Source organism: Lynx rufus, unplaced genomic scaffold (genome assembly GCF_022079265.1).
Source record: "Lynx rufus isolate CCGP_SWC_20201006 ecotype Redwood Valley unplaced genomic scaffold, mLynRuf1.p SCAF_13, whole genome shotgun sequence".
Taxonomy (NCBI): Eukaryota; Metazoa; Chordata; class Mammalia; order Carnivora; family Felidae; genus Lynx; species Lynx rufus.
Genome location: NW_025814827.1, coordinates 39195031 through 39212693, shown reverse-complemented (window position 1 = coordinate 39212693; position 17663 = coordinate 39195031). Strand labels below are relative to the sequence as shown.

Sequence of the window (17663 nt, the reverse complement as noted above, 5' to 3'; positions counted from 1 at the left end):
CAAAAATAAATAAATGTTAGAAAAAAAATTAAAAAAAAAAAAAAAAAAAAGAATCTATTTCAGGGGCTCCTGGGTGGCTCAGTCAGTTACGTGTCTGACTCTTGATTTTTGGCTCAGGTCATGATCTCATGGTTGGTGAGATCAAGCCCTGCATCCAGCTCAGTGCTGACAGTACAGAGCCTCATTGGGATTCTTTCTCTCTGACCCTCCTCAGCTCCACACAAGCATGCATATGCTCTCTCTCAAAAATAAGCAAAAATAAATTAACAAAACAAACAAAAGAAAACAAAACATTTCTATGAGAATGAATCCTACATTTAGGAATTTTTGTTTTCATTTATCCTAAATTGTTCCAGTTGAACCATAAGTCCATTCCCTTATTTAAATATTACTGGTCTTTAGTTATCTAATCCTCTACCCTAAACAACTCCCACTGCTTCCACCATTTTTTTTTTTTTAATTTTTTTTTCAACGTTTATTTATTTTTGGGACAGAGAGAGACAGAGCATGAACGGGGGAGGGGCAGAGAGAGAGGGAGACACAGAATCGGAAACAGGCTCCAGGCTCCGAGCCATCAGCCCAGAGCCCGACGCGGGGATCGAACTCACGGACCGCGAGATCGTGACCTGGCTGAAGTCGGACGCTTAACCGACTGCGCCACCCAGGCGCCCCTGCTTCCACCATTTTTACAAATTTTTATCTCAGTTCATCAACCTAAAAATTAAAAAAAATATATCTTCTATCCTACATGTACTGTCAAAAATTGTACAGAAATTCCTGTATATTTACAAAGATATTCATTACATGGTCATTATAATAATGATAAATTTAAAATAATCTAAGAATCTATAAACAGGAAAACAATTAAATTATACACACAATTTTTGAAAAGCTTAACACAGTAAAATGACAGTATAGGTGATCTCTGGGTAGTGATTTTTATTTTCTAATGTGTAACTTCTACATTTTCCAAATATTCTAGCATGAGTAATTGTTAGTCTGATAATTAGAAAAGTGTAATTTGAACTTAAAAAGAAATCATGGAATGCTTCTGTTGAATTAGCCCTTAAAAAAAGAGATACAAAGAACGTACCTATTCAAAAACAATGTTGTAAACCAAAAATACTTACCTTTATATCAAAAGGTGATTTTTTCTTGATATGCGGAGCCCAGTATTTACATGCTAACTGCAAAAGTAAACAGTATAAACAATAAGTCACAGGTTCGTATCATTGTCGAGCACAAAGACTGAGATCATATATCAATAAGCTATTTTTTAACAAACACTACAGGCACTGGGGGACAGAGTAATTCTACTTTCTAAGAGGACTATATGGGCAAGCAGGCCAGTTAGCATCCTTGGCCCCAGCCCACTAAATGCCAGTAAGGCCCTGCACTGCACTCTGTCATTATAATTTTAAAAAACAAAATATACTTTTCTAATCACCGCTAAAGAAACGGTAGGACCCAATTAATAACCACAGTCAAATATCTTCAGCTAGAGATAAGAAAACCCAGGAACCTCCTAGAAAGAACACCCTAGAACCTACAGATTAAGTGAGCTACCCAAGATTACAATTAGTTAAGAGTTGAGCCAGTATTAGAAAAACAGATTCAAAATCTTCAGTTATATGTATAAAACAATAACCTTTAAGTGATTAGTGGACACATGTAACAAAACCTAAAAAGTTATCTATAAGCGGATTATTACAGAGAATAAAAGAGCTGGTATACTTTAGCAGATTTGGTTTCACTTGGAAATTGTGAATTCTAAACACATACATTCAATATTTCCAGACATTTAGCTGGATTGCATATTATATTCAAGAAAAAAATGGTTTTATTAATACATGTTTTTTAAAGAAACTCAACTACAGGGGTGCCTGGGTGGCTCAGTCGGTTAAGCGTCCGGCTTCAGCCAGGTCACGATCTCGCGGTCCGTGAGTTCGTGCCCCGCGTCGGGCTCTGGGCTGATGGCTCAGAGCCCGGAGCCTGCTTCCGATTCTGTGTCTCCCTCTCTCTCTGCCCCTCCCCCATTCATGCTCTGTCTCTCTCTGTCTCAAAAATAAATAAATGTTAAAAAAAATTTTTTTAAAGAAACTCAACTACAATCTCTTGAAAAATAAAAACTCTAGCAAGCACAAAGACTCAATATATTCATAAAAAAGTGATTCTGCACAGGGTCTAGTGTATTGGAGGAACTCAAATAATAGCTGATGGACTGATGTATGCATGTAGGCATGTGTGCATGGATGAATGAATAAAATCTGAAATGGTTACCTCTTCTGTGAAGCTTTCCTCAACCCTACCTGATGGTGATAATTACTTCTGAACTCTACTGAATAGTCTTGTGTTTCTGTATTATTATTTGATTGCTTATCTAGCTTTCCTGCCCACTTAACTGGAACACTTATGAGATGGGACCCGTGTCTTCTTTGCTTCTATAGCTAAGCACTTATCACAGTAAACACACTCAAAGGGCCTTTCAAGCAGTGAGGACACTGGTCTTGACGAAGTCTCTCCAAACCAGTAAAATAACGGCCCACTTACGTGGTACCTTACTACACTATCAATCACCCTCCAACCTGAGAGAAAATACTTCACCCTCAGTTATTCTATGCTAGTCTCATTTCCTTATTCCACTGCCTATGACATCTAGCCATCTTTTCTTTACCTCATACCATTAAGAGAACTGAATCTGCTCTGTTTTTATGATTCAGGGTCTTCCATACAACTATGTAAATCCTATCTTCTGATCCAAACTGCTTACTGTAAATATATGATACAGCTTTTCCCTTAGGGTGTAACCTGTGACCTCTCCAACACTACCACCTCCAGGAATATACTGCCCTCCCCAACACTCTCCAGCCTCATGCAAAATACAAACTCTTCCCAATTCCCACTTAGCATAGCCCCTCTCTCCTCTCAAAAATAAATAAACATTAAAAAAAATTAATTAAAAAATACCCAAACTACTGTATTGAGAATGAAATCCAAACTTATCTCAGCTTCCAAGTGTATATGATCTGATCCCTACATACTCTCATTTCATACCATTCTCTTACTTTTTAAAAAAATTTTTAAAGTTTATTTATTTATTTTGAGAGAGACAGAGACAGCATGAATCGGAGAGGGGAAGAGAGAGGAGAAAGAGAATCCCAAGCAGACCCTGCACTGTCAGCACAGAGCCTGAAGTGGGGCTCGAACCCACTAAACTGGGAGGCCATGACCTGAGCAGAAACCAAGAGTGGGACGCTTAACTAACTGAGCCACCCAGGTGCCCCTCTCTCCTGTCTCTTATGTTTGCTATCCTGGCCTTCTTGATATTCACACCACAGGGCATTTGCACTTGCTATTCCCTGGACTGTTTTCCTGTTCTTCCCCAAACTGGCTCCTACTTTGCAGTTAGGTCTTAGCTCAAATGTCACCTCAGCTAGGACTTTCCTGACTGCCTTTCATACACCCCACCCCCATCACTGTCACAACACCATTTCATTTTCCTGACAGCACTTATTACTGTTTGAAACTATACTGCACCTTTGTCTGACTCATCTCTGTAAAATGCAAACTTCTTGGGGCGCCTGGGTGGCGCAGTCGGTTAAGCGTCCGACTTCAGCCAGGTCACGATCTCGCGGTCCGTGAGTTCGAGCCCCCCGTCGGACTCTGTGCTGACTGCTCAGAGCCTGGAGCCTGTTTCCGATTCTGTGTCTCCCTCTCTCTCTGCCCCTCCCCCATTCATGCTCTGTCTCTCTCTGTCCCAAAAATAAATAAACGTTGAAAAAAAAATTAAAAAAAAAAATAAAATAAAATGCAAACCTCTTAAGATGAGGAAACTAATAAACAGCTTTAACCACAAAATGCAGGTAAATGGGAAAAGGGAGATCTAATCTAGTTAAAGTTGTCAGGAAAGCTACTCCAAAGTAACGTAGATGGATGACAATGAATTAACCATATAAAGGAAGGTGGGAGAAGATGAGGATTCTGTGCAGAAGGAACAATGGCTGAAAGACCAGGAGGTAAAAGCATGGCAAATTCAAATACAGGCAGTTCAGTGTGGCTGAAGCAGAGTTAGAAAGAGAGAGAAAAATGGATGTAAGCACAGGCCAATACTTTGAAGGATCCTAGTCATTACCCTAAGGAAAATTAGAACTCTTCAAAGATTTTAAGAAGGTAAGTGATATGATCAGATTTGCATTTGCGTAAAATCACTGACAGCAATATGAGCAATACGAAGAATGGGCTGGAGGAGAGCAAGAGGAAAGACAAAAGATTTGGATGCCTAAGTCCAGAGAGAAAACAAGGGCGACCTGACTTAGTCTACAGAGAAGCAGACAGATTTAAAAGATACTTAGAATAGAAACATGTAAAATCTAAAGATTAGTTATGCTGCTGAGCTAGGGCTGTTTCCCTAATTACAGCCAACCGCGGTTCACAATGCAACACAGTAAACAGGTTGTAAATGCACGTTCTCGGATAAAACGATTGCTCTCGTCACAGATGCATCTACTTGGAACAGGTGTCTTGTCAGGCTCTCATCACTCCACTCAAAGCCTAGGTTATTCTACGGCTAAGAAAAACCCTATTCCGCCCTCTGTTAGCCATCATCTCTGCTACGAAACTTTGCCAGTCTCAAATAGGCTAGGGTGCTGTTTCTTCTGCGAGGAAACGAGTGAATGAAGCGACGAACGAATGCCTCCTGGGTGCTCCCAGTCCCAAGGAAAATCCCACCCCCCAGGCCTTGGGGCCTCGACATCGCCTCCCTTCACACACACCAGACTCGCCCAAGCGCACCTGGGTTACGAACTCCGCGTTGATCTGGGACACAGTAGGAGCCACGATTTTCTTGGGCTGAGCAGGGGCCGCCATGGCAGCACTCTTACTCCGCTCCAGTGGCAAGGAAAGGTCCGTAGGAGGAACGGTGAACCCGATACACTTCCCCTAACAGGCAGCCACGGCTGCCTAATTCCGCGAAACAAGGGCCAGCCAGCCGGTAGGTCCTCAGCCTTCACAGTCCCACAAGAAATGCGTACAACAGCCCGTACATTTCCCCGGAAGCGGAACTGAACAGGGCCGGAAGTTCGTGTAGGCGTTGGGTCTGAGCTAGAGAAAGCAGGGGCTTCGGCCTCCTCCGCATGCTCCCCCTAGCGGACAGCTGAGAGAACACACCCAGCAGTCTGGACCGGGTCTCAGGGATAAATCTCAGGTAGGTGGTGTTGTGAGGGTTTTTCGTGGTAGAGTTAGTTGCAGAGGAAGGGGGGAGACTTGACGAGGGGGTTCTCTCCACCCTAAAAAAAAAAAAAAAAAAAAAAGGCAAAAGCAGTAGTGAAAAAAAAAACAAAACAGCCTGGTATGCAGGGCTCAGTTTTAACTGTTTTTAACAGATTCATGGAGGTTTAAGTTGACATACAATGAACTGCATGCACAGATTTAGAGTGTAAAATTTGATCCATTTTCAGTCATACGTCCGTGAAACCATCACCAAAATCAGGATAATACGCATATTCAACACCCCTCAAAGTTTCCTCATGACTTTTGCAATCCATCCCTGTCGCCCAGATAAAAAGGGGCTAAGAGGTTAGTGACTGAAGAGGCAATGGAGGAAGTAGGTGTAAAATGCATTTTCAGCATAAAGGAAAAAAATATAACAGTAACCTGAGAACAGATAAGACTGACGTTGTTTGTCTTAAGGGCTATCTCTTTTTACGCTAAGTGCAGTGGAAATTTTTGATTGCCTATCCTCCCTTCTTTCCAAACACAACTTCAAATTTGACCATTATCCATATCCATACTGTTTTATATTGTATATGTAAAATAGAAAACATGAAAAGATGCATTCCCTTGCTTTCCAGAAGCATGTAGTTTTGTTCAGTGATTCTCAAAGGGTAGTAGTCTCAATATAGCAATAACAGCTAACCTGCATAAGTGCAAATTCCTGGGCCCAACACCAGACATCAGAAACTCTGAGGGTGCGGTTTAGTAATCTATGCTTTTAACAAACCCTCTACATGATTCCAGTGCACACTAAAGTTTAAAAACCACTGATCAACAGTGACAAGAGAGTTATGAACGAAAAGCAGTGCGAGGATAGGGGATGGAGTGTTTAAGGCAAATCAGAAAAGCTTCCGAAGGAAGTTGTAACATTTAAGTTCAAACTCAAAGCATGAGTAGAAACTTGCCAATGTATATGCAAAATATTATGTGTTCCATATTCGTTTAATAATACCATGGCGCCATTTTTCTTTTCAGTTCTTTCCCCCTCCTAATGCTAACAGAACTCCAGCAGTTAGCCCTGAAACTTAAGCTCTTCTAATCAGCAACAGAAAGCTCGACAAGATAGGAATTAAATGTTCTTTCCCTGATTGTAAAGAGCAGATATTCTGTACCATCAAACAGACCTTGGGGCGCTTGGCTGGCTCAGTAGGTGGAGCATGGATTCTTGATTTCAGAGCTTTGAGTTTGAGCTCCTGTGTTCAGTGTAGAGATTACTAAACAAACAGTAGTCCTTGAAAATGTTATTTCTTAACAAAAAATTCTCATAAGTTACCTAGACTTCGAAATTGTTGCTATGTCTTAAAACTGTAGTTCTAATAGGTTGTCTTCTGTAACATGTAAATTGAAATATTTTCAGGGTGCCTGGCTGGCTCAGCCAGAACATGTGACTCTTGATGTCAGGATTGTGAGTTCAAGCCCCATGTTGGGATAGAGATTACTTAGAAATAAAAAATAATAATAATAAATCAGTTCATCATTTCAAAAAAAGTTTTCTGCAAGCCAGTTTTAAACTTTAGTTTTCCCCATAATTATGGAAAACCAAATAAAATCCGGCTCAACTAAATTTAATCTTTGAGTAGAGTGTGAAAGTCTGTATCTAATTTAAAATAATAGTAGGTAAACCAGATGGAGACAAGAATATACATGGGAGGAACTAAGTCTGTATTTCTTTAGTACAAATCTGGAAAGGAAGGGCAGAGGATAAATGGTTAAGCAGGTAGACCATGTGACATGAAATGGAGTTAACATATCCTTTTGTAGGTGATAAGAAGGTATCAGGGGCTCCTGGCTGGCTCAGTCGGTTAAGCATCCGACTTCAGCTCAGGTCATGATCTCGCGGTTCATTAGTTTGAGCCCCGCATCAGACTCTGTGTAGACAGCTGAGTCTGGAGCCTGCTTCAGATTCTGTATCTCCTTCTCTCTCTGCCCCTCCCCTGCTCAATCTCTCTAAAATAAATAAACATTAAAAAAAAAAAAAGAAGCTATCAAAGAAATGTAATAAAAAGGAAAAGTAAAAAATAAGTTGGGGCACCTGGGTGGCTCAGTCAAATGAGCGTCCCACACTCCTTTTGGCTCAGGTCACGATCTCCTGGTTCCGGGGTTCAAGCCCCATGCTGTTAGTGTGGAGCCTGCTTGGGGTTCTCTCTCTCCCCCTCTCTCTCAAAATAAATAAATAAACTTTAAAAAATAGGTAAAAATGGAAATGATTAAATATCCATGTTAGGAAATTCAGTGTAGAAGGTGGATTGGAGTGGGCCCAGGAAAGTGTTTGGCAATTGGTACCTTATGCCAGTATTATGTGATTTTTCCTTTTTACAGAAAAAAAAAGTCCAAACTGTATAATTTGAAAGTTTATTTTTAAAATATTCTGAAATTTGAATTCTCCAAGACTCTTAATCACCATCTACTTTCCTTCAACACACACACATTTTGTCCTAAAATTGTTGGCCCTACTGCAGTACAAAACAAGAAACAATAATTCCACTAACTCAGCCAATCAAACTACTTCAGGAAGTAATCATGCTATAGCCTGGAATCACCGAAACAAAAAAATTTTAATAAATCTCCTTAAAGATATTTATAAAGTTTATTTTTTCAGAAAACCAAAGTGATTGATTCAACAATACCAACAGTTCTAGCATGCAGCAAATCATGTAACATCTAATGTATAATCTTCTTATGGATGTATACAGTTTACTTTCATTCCTATAAAGTTTCCACAAGAAGCTTGCAATGATAAAGGTAAATAAGTATTTTGTTACAGGTACTTCAAATAGCACTACAGTACACCTTTGACAAAATTTGTACAATATTCCAACTTTCAATATGAAACAGCTTAAAAAGGCATGGGCCAAAAAAAAGTATAGTAGTTATCACTTAAGTAAAGAAAGTCTAATAATCATACAAGCACAACACTATTAGAACTCTCCCTGTTTGGGTTGGGAAAGGACTAAATGAGACATTTACTTCAAATAAAATTACATAAATAGTTTTGGAAAATCCCAAAATACATAACTTCAGACAAAAACCCCTTGAACCTATATTCTTGGAAAACAGGAACTAGTTATTCCTTGTTTTTATGCAATAGGTATGTTCTTGAAAAGTTTTGTGTACAGCAAATTCTGTAAACCATCATGTTGCCTGCACTAGAGGAACATATCTGAAGGAAATCTAAGATAAATTATTCTTTAAAACATGATTCTCCTGCACATTTATACATCACTGAGCATTCTCTGTACTGTTGTTTTATCTCTGTGTATTAAACCCAAGGTTCTCAAAATGCATTTGGAAAAGAAGATACAAATGTCCCCTCCTCTCTCCTGTTACACAAAGACAATTTTTAGAGTATGACACAGAGCTTACAAAGAATGTTCATTTATCCATTCTCAATAGAGGGCTTGCCACTATATTTGTGATAGGACAAAGCCACCTGTTCTTTTAGAAAGCTAATGGTTATTTTCTTTAATTACTCAGAAATCTCATTCTTAAAGATTTTACTAAAAAATGGCAAATATGAAGGACAATTTGTGATTGTATAAGTCTTTTATAGCTTAAGATTCAATATTTCCCAAATAATGACAGTGCTGTTTAGAAAAAGGATACCCTCAATTCTGCAAGCACTTTATTCCTATATGGGAATAATTACCTTACTTATCAAAACAATTTATGAATTATCAAAATAATGTTCTTTAGCATTAGACTCTTGCAAGAAACATAGACTTAAAAACTAGAACTAGACCTGGGGCATCTGGGTGGCTTAGCTGGTTAAGCCTCTGACTCTGGCTCAGGTCATGATCTCACGGTTCATAGTTTCGAGTCCTGCGTTGGGCTCTGTGCTGACAGCTCAGAGCCTGGAGCCTGCTTCAGATTCTGTGTCTCCATCTCTCTCTCTGCCCCTCCCCCACTCATGCTCTCACTCTCTCTCAAAAATAAATAAACATTAAAAAAAATTAAAAAGAAAATAAACTAGAACTAGACCTAGTGATTGCCATTTGATCAAACTTAACAGATTTACTTAAGTCATATGACCACCCAATGCATGAGGTATTAAAAGAAAGTTTTACTAAAGTAAATCAAAGTCTTAGGGAGATGCAGATCTAGAGGGGAGTCTTAAGTCTATAGCTACTGATGTCAATCACCAAGTAAATAGATGAATTGCATTTATTCCTCTGAAAAGATAACACTGCATACAGAACATCAAAGAGATTATGGCACTTGGACAATATTCCTGATAAGTAAACATGGTAAATGTATACAGGGCCATACTAACTTCTCTCCTACTTTTAAATTTGGGAAAAACAGCAAGCTGGGCAAAAAACCAATTCTAATCACTTGTGGAAAAGGAGGTGAAGCTACCAGAATCCTAAGAATAGCTTGCAAAAGACCAATGAAAATAATACTGTGATTTTCTCATCCATCTTCACTTTTACTGCTTTTGTATTTTTTACTTACAAGAGAAAAAAATTTTGCAATGGAATTTGAGCCATAGGTGGACAACATTATGCTTTCGTGTGAAATATAAAACAAGTCAAATGTAGTGGGGCTATTTGCTGCAGCTAAAAACCAATTTTTACCTCTCAGTCTTAAGGAGATGGCATGCCTCAAGGAATAAGTCCTTTAAAAAAAAATGAATGAACTGAGTTATTGTACCACATCTTGGATTTATATTTTCAGTACAGCCAAAGTATATACTAAAATAAAATAAATGCTTACTGTGTGGCATCAAACCATGTTCTTCCCCCTAAATTTAATTTGGCTGGTCCTAAAACATCCTATTAATTTTCTACGTACTGTATCTTGCTTCCTACTATGCAGAACAAGCAACTGCCTATGAAATCACCCAACCTAGTGAAGGCCTTTTGGTAAAAATACATTTTAAATGATACAAACTTTGAGACCAAGATTATCAGAGACTACGAATGTGTTACTGGTTCTGTCAGTTACATAACTGACTTTGAGAACCACTTTCTCTTGTGGTTAGTCACTCCTTAAAGTGAGTAAGTTGATGTCTCTTCCAATGAGGAGCCTGTCTGAATGTTTTGCCACAGACTGAGCATTCAAATGGCTTCTGCCCTGCGTGAATTAGATAGTGTCTTTCCAGTTTAGATGGAGATCTAAAACTCTTGGAACAAACGCTGCATTGGTAGAGAAGGCCATCATTCCTCTCCGCCCGCCCTGAATAACCACAACAGTGACCGTGATGGCTCTGCTCTGACTGCAAAAGTACACTGGAGAGATAGGGCTGCCTGTTCCTATAGGGGGGACTAAGAATGAAATCCTCCGATTCTGCCTTAACTTTTATTTCTGATATTTGATCTGACTCTGAGGCCTCATATTTTTGGAAACCGGGAGTCTGACATTGTTGGGAAGCATTATAGTTAACATTATCACCTGGATGAATGAGAAGTTGGTTCAAATTTTCAAATTCTACTTGGCAAAGAGATCGTCTATAAGGAATCTTATCAATATGAGTTAATTTGTGTCTTTTTAAATGAGCTGACTGTCTAAAAGATTTCCCACAAACATTACAGCCAAAAGGCCTCTGTCCAGTATGAATTAAATAGTGTCTTTGTAGTTTGGATATAGAAGGGAACACTTTCTCACATTTGTCACAAGGACACATCTTATGTCCAGTATGTAGGTTTTCACTTGGAACTGAAAAACCACACTGAAGCACTTCACAGTTATTAAAGAATTCCTCACCTGATGAACCGTAGATAGATACGTCTTTATTATTCGCTGAATTATCTATAGTTAACATGTTTTCTGTCGTAAGGATACCTTTCAAGTTTTTACCCACATTTTGGTTCTGGAAGTGTTTTTGCCAAGAAAATGGCAAAGTCAATGTTTTCTTCTTTTTATTGCCAACTGTCTTGTATGTTCCATGCTTGCCAAGAGGGCCCATAAATGTTCTCTGGGTTTGTTCAGGGCTCTGCTCACCGGAAATAAGATCACAATTTTCCAAGAAATTGTTTTTAAATACTTTTCTCTCAGATCGAAGATTATCTAATTTCTTACCCCCAGCACGTTTAAGTTTAGCCAAGATTTTTTTAACAACGGTTTTATAGTTGTAGCTTCTTTTGAGCCTGCTTGGCATTTTGCCACCTCTGGCAGGAAAACACTTATGTCCATTGAGAATCTGCTCTGATTCAAAACACTCTTCACACTCTGGACACTGAAAAGGGACGATATAAATAGAGTGGACATCAAGTGGATTATTCTCCTCAGATTCACCTAAATCACCATTTTCCAAACTATCCTGCTTTGCATTTAATTTATTAGGCAGCGGGCATGATTCTGGACTCTTCACCTTTAATGAAAGAGTCTGAAAGGTCTTATTCCTGGTATGGATTTGTTTATGCTTCAGAAGTTTGCTTTGAATCTTAAATCCTTTTTGACAAAAACAACATTGAAAAGGTCTTTCTTCTGAATGCGTGAGTTGATGAATTTTTAAATGAGTTGACTGTCGGAAAGACTTACTGCACAGGACACACTTAAAAGGCCTCTGACCAGTATGAATAAGTGCATGCCTATCAAGTTTTGATTGTGATGGAAACATCTTGCCGCAGATCGTACATGCATGAATATTCTTTCTTTTCTTTGTAGGGCTGTATGCAGGATCAGATTTAGAGCACGGGTGTAATGCCCATCTTTCCTCTGTGGTAAAAGTATGATACATCCCATATACCGGCTTTTCCTGCTTGGCCTCCAGCAATCTTCTGACCTGTTTCACGTCATTCTGGTAGGTTTCATTGTGAAGTTGTTGGTGCTTTACAAACGTCTTCAGATTTTTAAAGTGGCGTTGACAAATGCTACATTTAAAAGGCAGATTATGAGTTAGTTGATGTCTCTCCAGATGAACCAGTTGTCTAAAAGTTTTATGACACACATCACATTCAAATGGCTTTTGACCAGTATGAATGAGATAATGCCTAGCTAATTTTGATGGCGTTTCAAAGTGCTTGAAGCAAATATTGCAAATATACGGCCTGTTTCTAGGTAGTTTGTTGGCCACTACACACTGTTGAATCTTTAGCATTTTTAAATTGTTTTCAGCCATCATATTCTTCAGTGATATACTCTGATGAACTCCATGTTCTTAAACTCCACAGATGTCTAAAAATTAAAAATAAAAATGTATTAATTTAAAATGTATTCATATGAAAAGAAATAATTTGTCTTTTGGCTAAAGATATTAAGGGTAGAGAGGAACCTGGACTTTTTCTATGTTTACAAGTAAGTTAACAACTATTTTAGATGAATACTTTAGAATCATAAAACTAACTTCATACATAGAAATGATGAGTCTTTAAATTAAAGAAATCTCTAGGGGCATCTAGCTGACTCAGGAGATAGAGCATAGGACTCTTGATCTCAGGGTTGTGAGTTCAAGACCCAAGTTGGGTATAGAGTTTACTTAAAAAAAATAAAATTAGGGGCGCCCGGTGGTTCAGTTGGTTCAGCGTCTGACTTCAACTCAGGTCATAATCTTGCAGTTCCTAAGTTTAAGCCCCACAATGGGCTTTTTGCTGTCAGCACAGAGCTCACTTTGGATCCCATCTCCCTCTCTCTGCCCCTCCTCCACCTCACTCATGCTCTCTATCTCTGTCAAAAATAAATAAACATTAAGAGAGGGAAATTTAAAAAATAAATTAAAAAATATATATCTAAAAATCAATATAAAGTTGGATTTCTAATTGAGATAATGCATTAAAAGGGGACTGAAGTGAATTTCTTAACATTAAATAGACCTTTTAATTCCAATTTTCCTAGTTCTCTAGTAAGTAGTTTTGTCAGTATTTGTTTTGTCACTTAAAAAAAATTAATCTAGACAGGTAAAAAGTGTAAGAATTAAAATATAATACTAAAAATAAGATGTATTTGCATTTAATTATAGCATACTATGGGCACAATCTGAGAAGGCAATGTTTCAGATACCAAAGTTGGATTTCTTAGCCACCTCATTAACAGTATTTATTTTTTTATTTTTATTTTTATATAGAGAGAGTGTGAATGGGGCAAAGGGGCAGAGGGAGAGAGAGACAGAATCCCAAGTAGGCTCCATGCTCAGCTCAGAGCCTGATGCAGGGCTTGATCCCATGACCCTGGGATCAACGCCTGAGCCTAAATGGAGTCAGCTGCTCAACTGACTGAGTCATCCAGGCGCCCATAACAGTATTTACTTTTAATTACTTCTTTGGACCAACAAAGACAACATGGACAGCTGGGAGAAAATGGCCCAGATAACTGGGGTTCTAGTCCTATATTTGCCACCATATGATCTCAGTGGCAGAAAGAAAGAAATACAGATTCTTCATCTCTAAAATGGGGAAAATGCCTCCTGGCCTGCCTACCATATCAAGTTGTTGTGAGAATCATGGAGATAATGCATCTGAATGTGCTGGAAAACTGTGAAGCAATACACAAATGTAAGGTATTACTTAGCTCAACACTAATCAAATTTTAAAGCTTTATCCTTGTCTGCATAATTTTTTAGGGTTTCTACCTAAGAAATAAATACATTAACTAAATTTGTAGTTATGTCTTTTTTGCATTTTGTTGTTCAGCTCTCAAAAGACATGTACAAAAGCAATGAGGCAAATTGGCTACTTCTGTATTTATCAATGGCTAAGTAATTTGAAAGTTGAGTGTGGTTCACTTTTCAGACAATATAATAAAAGGATCATTTTGGTCTTAAAGTTAATATGAAGATAAAAATGCTTTCTCCAATATCCCCCTGGAGGACACATGCAAAAGTTTACCAGGTATTTTCACAAAAACCTATCTTCCCTTTTATCAGAAACCAATTTTCTTCTAATCCTTTTACTACCTTAAATAAGGGGATCAGAGATTTAAAAAAAAAAAAAAAAAGCTCCTCTAGCTTTCTCATCTAATGTATTTTCTCCTTGAGATCAGAAAGATGATCAATCTACCAGAAACTCCACGTTCTTCTTTCCGTCAGCTGATCTGGCGAATATTCAACATATATGCTATTTGCTATTAACTGCCTTTTCCTAGAAGACACCTTAAACACAAAGGCACAAACACAGCCACTGTGGTTCTCTTCAGCAATGTGAATTAGAAACATGGAAAAATTCATTTACTGAGCAAGTATCTTCTACCAGTTGCTTTATCTCTGTTTTTCAAAGTATACATCGCTACCCACTAATGGATTATGAAATCAATATAGTGGGTTATGATCAGCAATTTTGTTTAATAAAAAGTAGAATAGGGGCGCCTGGGTGGCGCAGTCGGTTAAGCGTCCGACTTCAGCCAGGTCACGATCTCGCGGTCCGTGAGTTCGAGCCCCGCGTCGGGCTCTGGGCTGATGGCTCAGAGCCTGGAGCCTGTTTCCGATTCTGTGTCTCCCTCTCTCTCTGCCCCTCCCCCGTTCATGCTCTGTCTCTCTCTGTCCCAAAAATAAATAAACGTTGAAAAAAAAATTAAAAAAAAAAAAAGTCGAATATATCAGATTGTATTACAAATAAAGATAAATACGGTTTTGTGAAACTTCTGTATAAAGATTAAGAAAGTTTGTGAAAGCTGTTCCTGGTATTATCTCTTCAGACAACACTAGACAGAGGAACCCACAACAAATCAATTACTTTATTCAAAGTAACCAAATAATCTATTAGGTAAGATTGGGGCCCACAGGATGAGACAGGATTACTAAGGAAAGCAACAGTATCTGATTTTCTTCACTTGGCCCATATAACCCCCCAAATTTATCAAAACATTTAATTAGAGGCCAAATGGAATATGCCACACTAGTCTATGCAAAATAAAAGACTCTGACTACAAGCCACTATATTAATTTACAAAATGTACTATATAACGCAGATATCCATGTTAGCGACAATCAGCTGTTGGTGCTATTAATATGCATTTTCACTACACAGAGTTACTGGTGAACAACCTCCAAATCCCTAAACATGCTAACACAGGCAACAGTTTTGGGTATTAAAATTAAGTCATGAATCCAGTAAATTGCCAAGAACTTGGCAATTTATTTCATTCCTGTCAAGCTATCAGGTGTCGAGGTGGTCAATTAGGACAATGAGCCAAAATGAAAGTAATAATCAAGCCTTTATTCACTTACTGCCACAGTGCAAGCAAAAGGCAAAACAAGTACTGGTTCCCCAGGGCCCATTAAACAGAACTACACTAGGTGAGGATCAGATGGATGCAGTGCACACAATCATCTCTCTGCAGAGGAGGCCAGAACAAAAAGGCTCTGCCTCCTCATGGATCTGTGAGCCAGGGGAAGACGAAGGAGTGGAAAGGTCCTGAGTCAAAACGGAGAAAAGTACCTCAAGCAAGTCCCTCCCCCCACCTACCCAAAGAGGTCTTGGTGGGCACAGAGGCACCTGGGAAATATCTCAGCCAAGATCTTCAGAATGGAGGTACCTGAGCCAACAATGCAATCTAGTATAAGCCTGCGTAGCAGGAGGGAAGGAGTGAGTCCTTGACTGCAACTCCCCCCAGAAACTGGCCATGCACAAGTCTGGTGTGAAGAGGGCAGTTTTCTCCAGAAGGCCAGCCAGCCAAAACCATGCAATTGTCTACAGTCGGGCCTGAAAGATCACACAAAGGATTCTGGCCTACAGCCGACCTCCTCGATTCCTACTGTATAGTTTTCCTCTTTAATAGTTTCCATGGAATACTCTTGAAAAAATCCCACACTTGCACCACATACAACAACCACCTCCGATTCTAACAGGGTTCCTATGCCAGAAAGTGTCTATGGCTGATCACCTACCACTAGCACTAAAACTGTATTCTGTTGTCACTTGCCTTCACACCATGTGGGAAAGCACTTACTGGGAGCCCTGTGCTGTTGGAACCATTGATGGCAACCAGTGATCTCATCTGCTATTTATAAGCCATAGCTTTGGGATCCCCAATGCTCCAAGTGCAGTACCCTGTGTACTTACACAGGGTGCATGTTAATTTGATAAAGCTCCAAATCCCACTTCAACTGATTCTCTGTGCTCTCAATTGATATTTTTGTTGTTGGTAATCCCAAAGAAGAAACAAACAAACAAACAAAACCATGCCAACACCATGTTCTTTTTTCTATGTTAAGTTGAAAATTAAAAAAAAGTAAACCTCAGAGGTTCAACCTGAAGATTATTATGACAACTGCAAGACAACACTCTGTTGGAAGACTGTAAAAACCGATTTAAAAAATTCCAAGACGCTTCCCGACTGAAAGCCTGTTGGTTTTTTACCCTTACCTAACACCATCAAAGCGAAATAAGGATCTCACAAAAGCAAGTGAACAAAAAAAGACCGGAGAGAAACTTGGATCACTTCCAGCTGGGGAATAATCTCTGGCGACATTGATCACAACCTTTCCTCCTTTGTGGCCGCTTCTGCCCCACTTCCCCTGGCCCACTCTCGTGGCCTTGAACTCTCACCTCTCGTCCCCGAGGGGCTGAAACGGACAGAGGACCCTGACATCTGGCCGTCGCCCTAATCGTCCACAACCAATAAGCACCTAGGGGGTCCAGCCGAATCCAGAGACTGCAAAATCCCACACTAGGAAAGGAAGGGTGAAAACTGCTTTGGCCGCAGCCAGGGGAAAAATGCCACAGGCGATTCGACCCACAGCAGGGGAAAAGCATCCTTTCTGCGCCGTCCTCTAGGAGACAGACTGCCGTCCCCCATGAGACGCAGTCGGGAGGCGGGGAAGTGGAAAAGGAAAGGGGGCTGAGGTCTTGGCGCCCCCGCTATGGGTCCCCGGACACCTTGGAGGGATCGAGGCAGGCCCGACCCTTCCCGAGGATCGCTCCACCTCACACACGGACTCCTCAAGTCCTCCTCACGCACCTGGAGCTGGCACGGACCGGGTAGGCGCGCATCTCAGGGCCCAGACGCCGCGAAAGCTACGGGCGCACGTCCGCAGGGCTGGCGCGGCGACGGGCTGAGCGCGCAGGCGCGGCACTCGGGAGCGCCCAGGGACGCGGTCCGGCTGGAAACCGGCTCCCCCCACCCCAGGGCCGCCCTTCCTTAGGCGTGGTCTGCCAGCGGCTGGGTGGTGGTGGGTGGGGGCTCCAGAGGTGGGTCCCTACCCCCAGCGCCGCCCACCCCGCACTGCACTCGCGGGCGGAAGAGAATAGACAAGTGGAGAAGGGCGTTTGTTGAGATGGCTCTGACAATTCGAGGAGATGGATGTAAAGTGCTCAACATAGTGCCTAGAGCGTAGTAAGCCCTTAAATAGCTTTATCATGTATTACGTTTTATATTAAATACAGCTTTATAAAGTGATAGGATCTCATTTTAAAAATGAGCAAAATGAGGCTGAGGCGATAAGAAACACACCATGTCACACAGCTGATTGATGGTAGAGATGGAATTTGAACACAGGTAGGCTAGTACTAGACCTGCAC

At 40.1% G+C, this 17663-nt stretch overlaps 2 protein-coding genes across 3 annotated transcripts in view; both read right to left on the bottom strand.

Annotated features, from left to right (window-relative positions):
* AQR (aquarius intron-binding spliceosomal factor) overlaps window positions 1–5000 on the bottom strand; it is a 91675-nt gene extending 86675 nt beyond the window's left edge. The window contains exons 1-2 of the mRNA XM_047075346.1: window positions 4792–5000; window positions 1131–1187 (exon numbers count right to left, since the gene is read on the bottom strand). Coding sequence (XP_046931302.1) covers window positions 1131–1187; window positions 4792–4866 — 132 coding nt within the window. The 5' untranslated portion in view covers window positions 4867–5000. The remainder of the gene's footprint in view (window positions 1–1130; window positions 1188–4791) is intronic.
* A 97-nt stretch (window positions 5001–5097) lies between these two features.
* On the bottom strand, window positions 5098–17167 carry ZNF770 (zinc finger protein 770). 2 transcript variants are annotated; one of them, XM_047075348.1, is made up of 3 exons: window positions 17104–17167; window positions 10975–12387; window positions 5098–5285 (listed from the first exon to the last, which is right to left on the bottom strand). In XM_047075348.1, exons 2-3 carry the CDS (start codon window positions 12332–12334, stop codon window positions 5200–5202), a joined length of 1446 nt encoding a protein of 481 aa, XP_046931304.1. In that variant the 5' UTR covers window positions 12335–12387; window positions 17104–17167; the 3' UTR covers window positions 5098–5199. The 2 variants fall into 2 exon arrangements, with proteins under 2 accessions (XP_046931304.1, XP_046931303.1); XM_047075347.1 differs by lacking the exon at window positions 5098–5285 and having other exon boundaries at window positions 9175–12387.
* Between the last annotated feature and the right edge of the window lie 496 nt (window positions 17168–17663).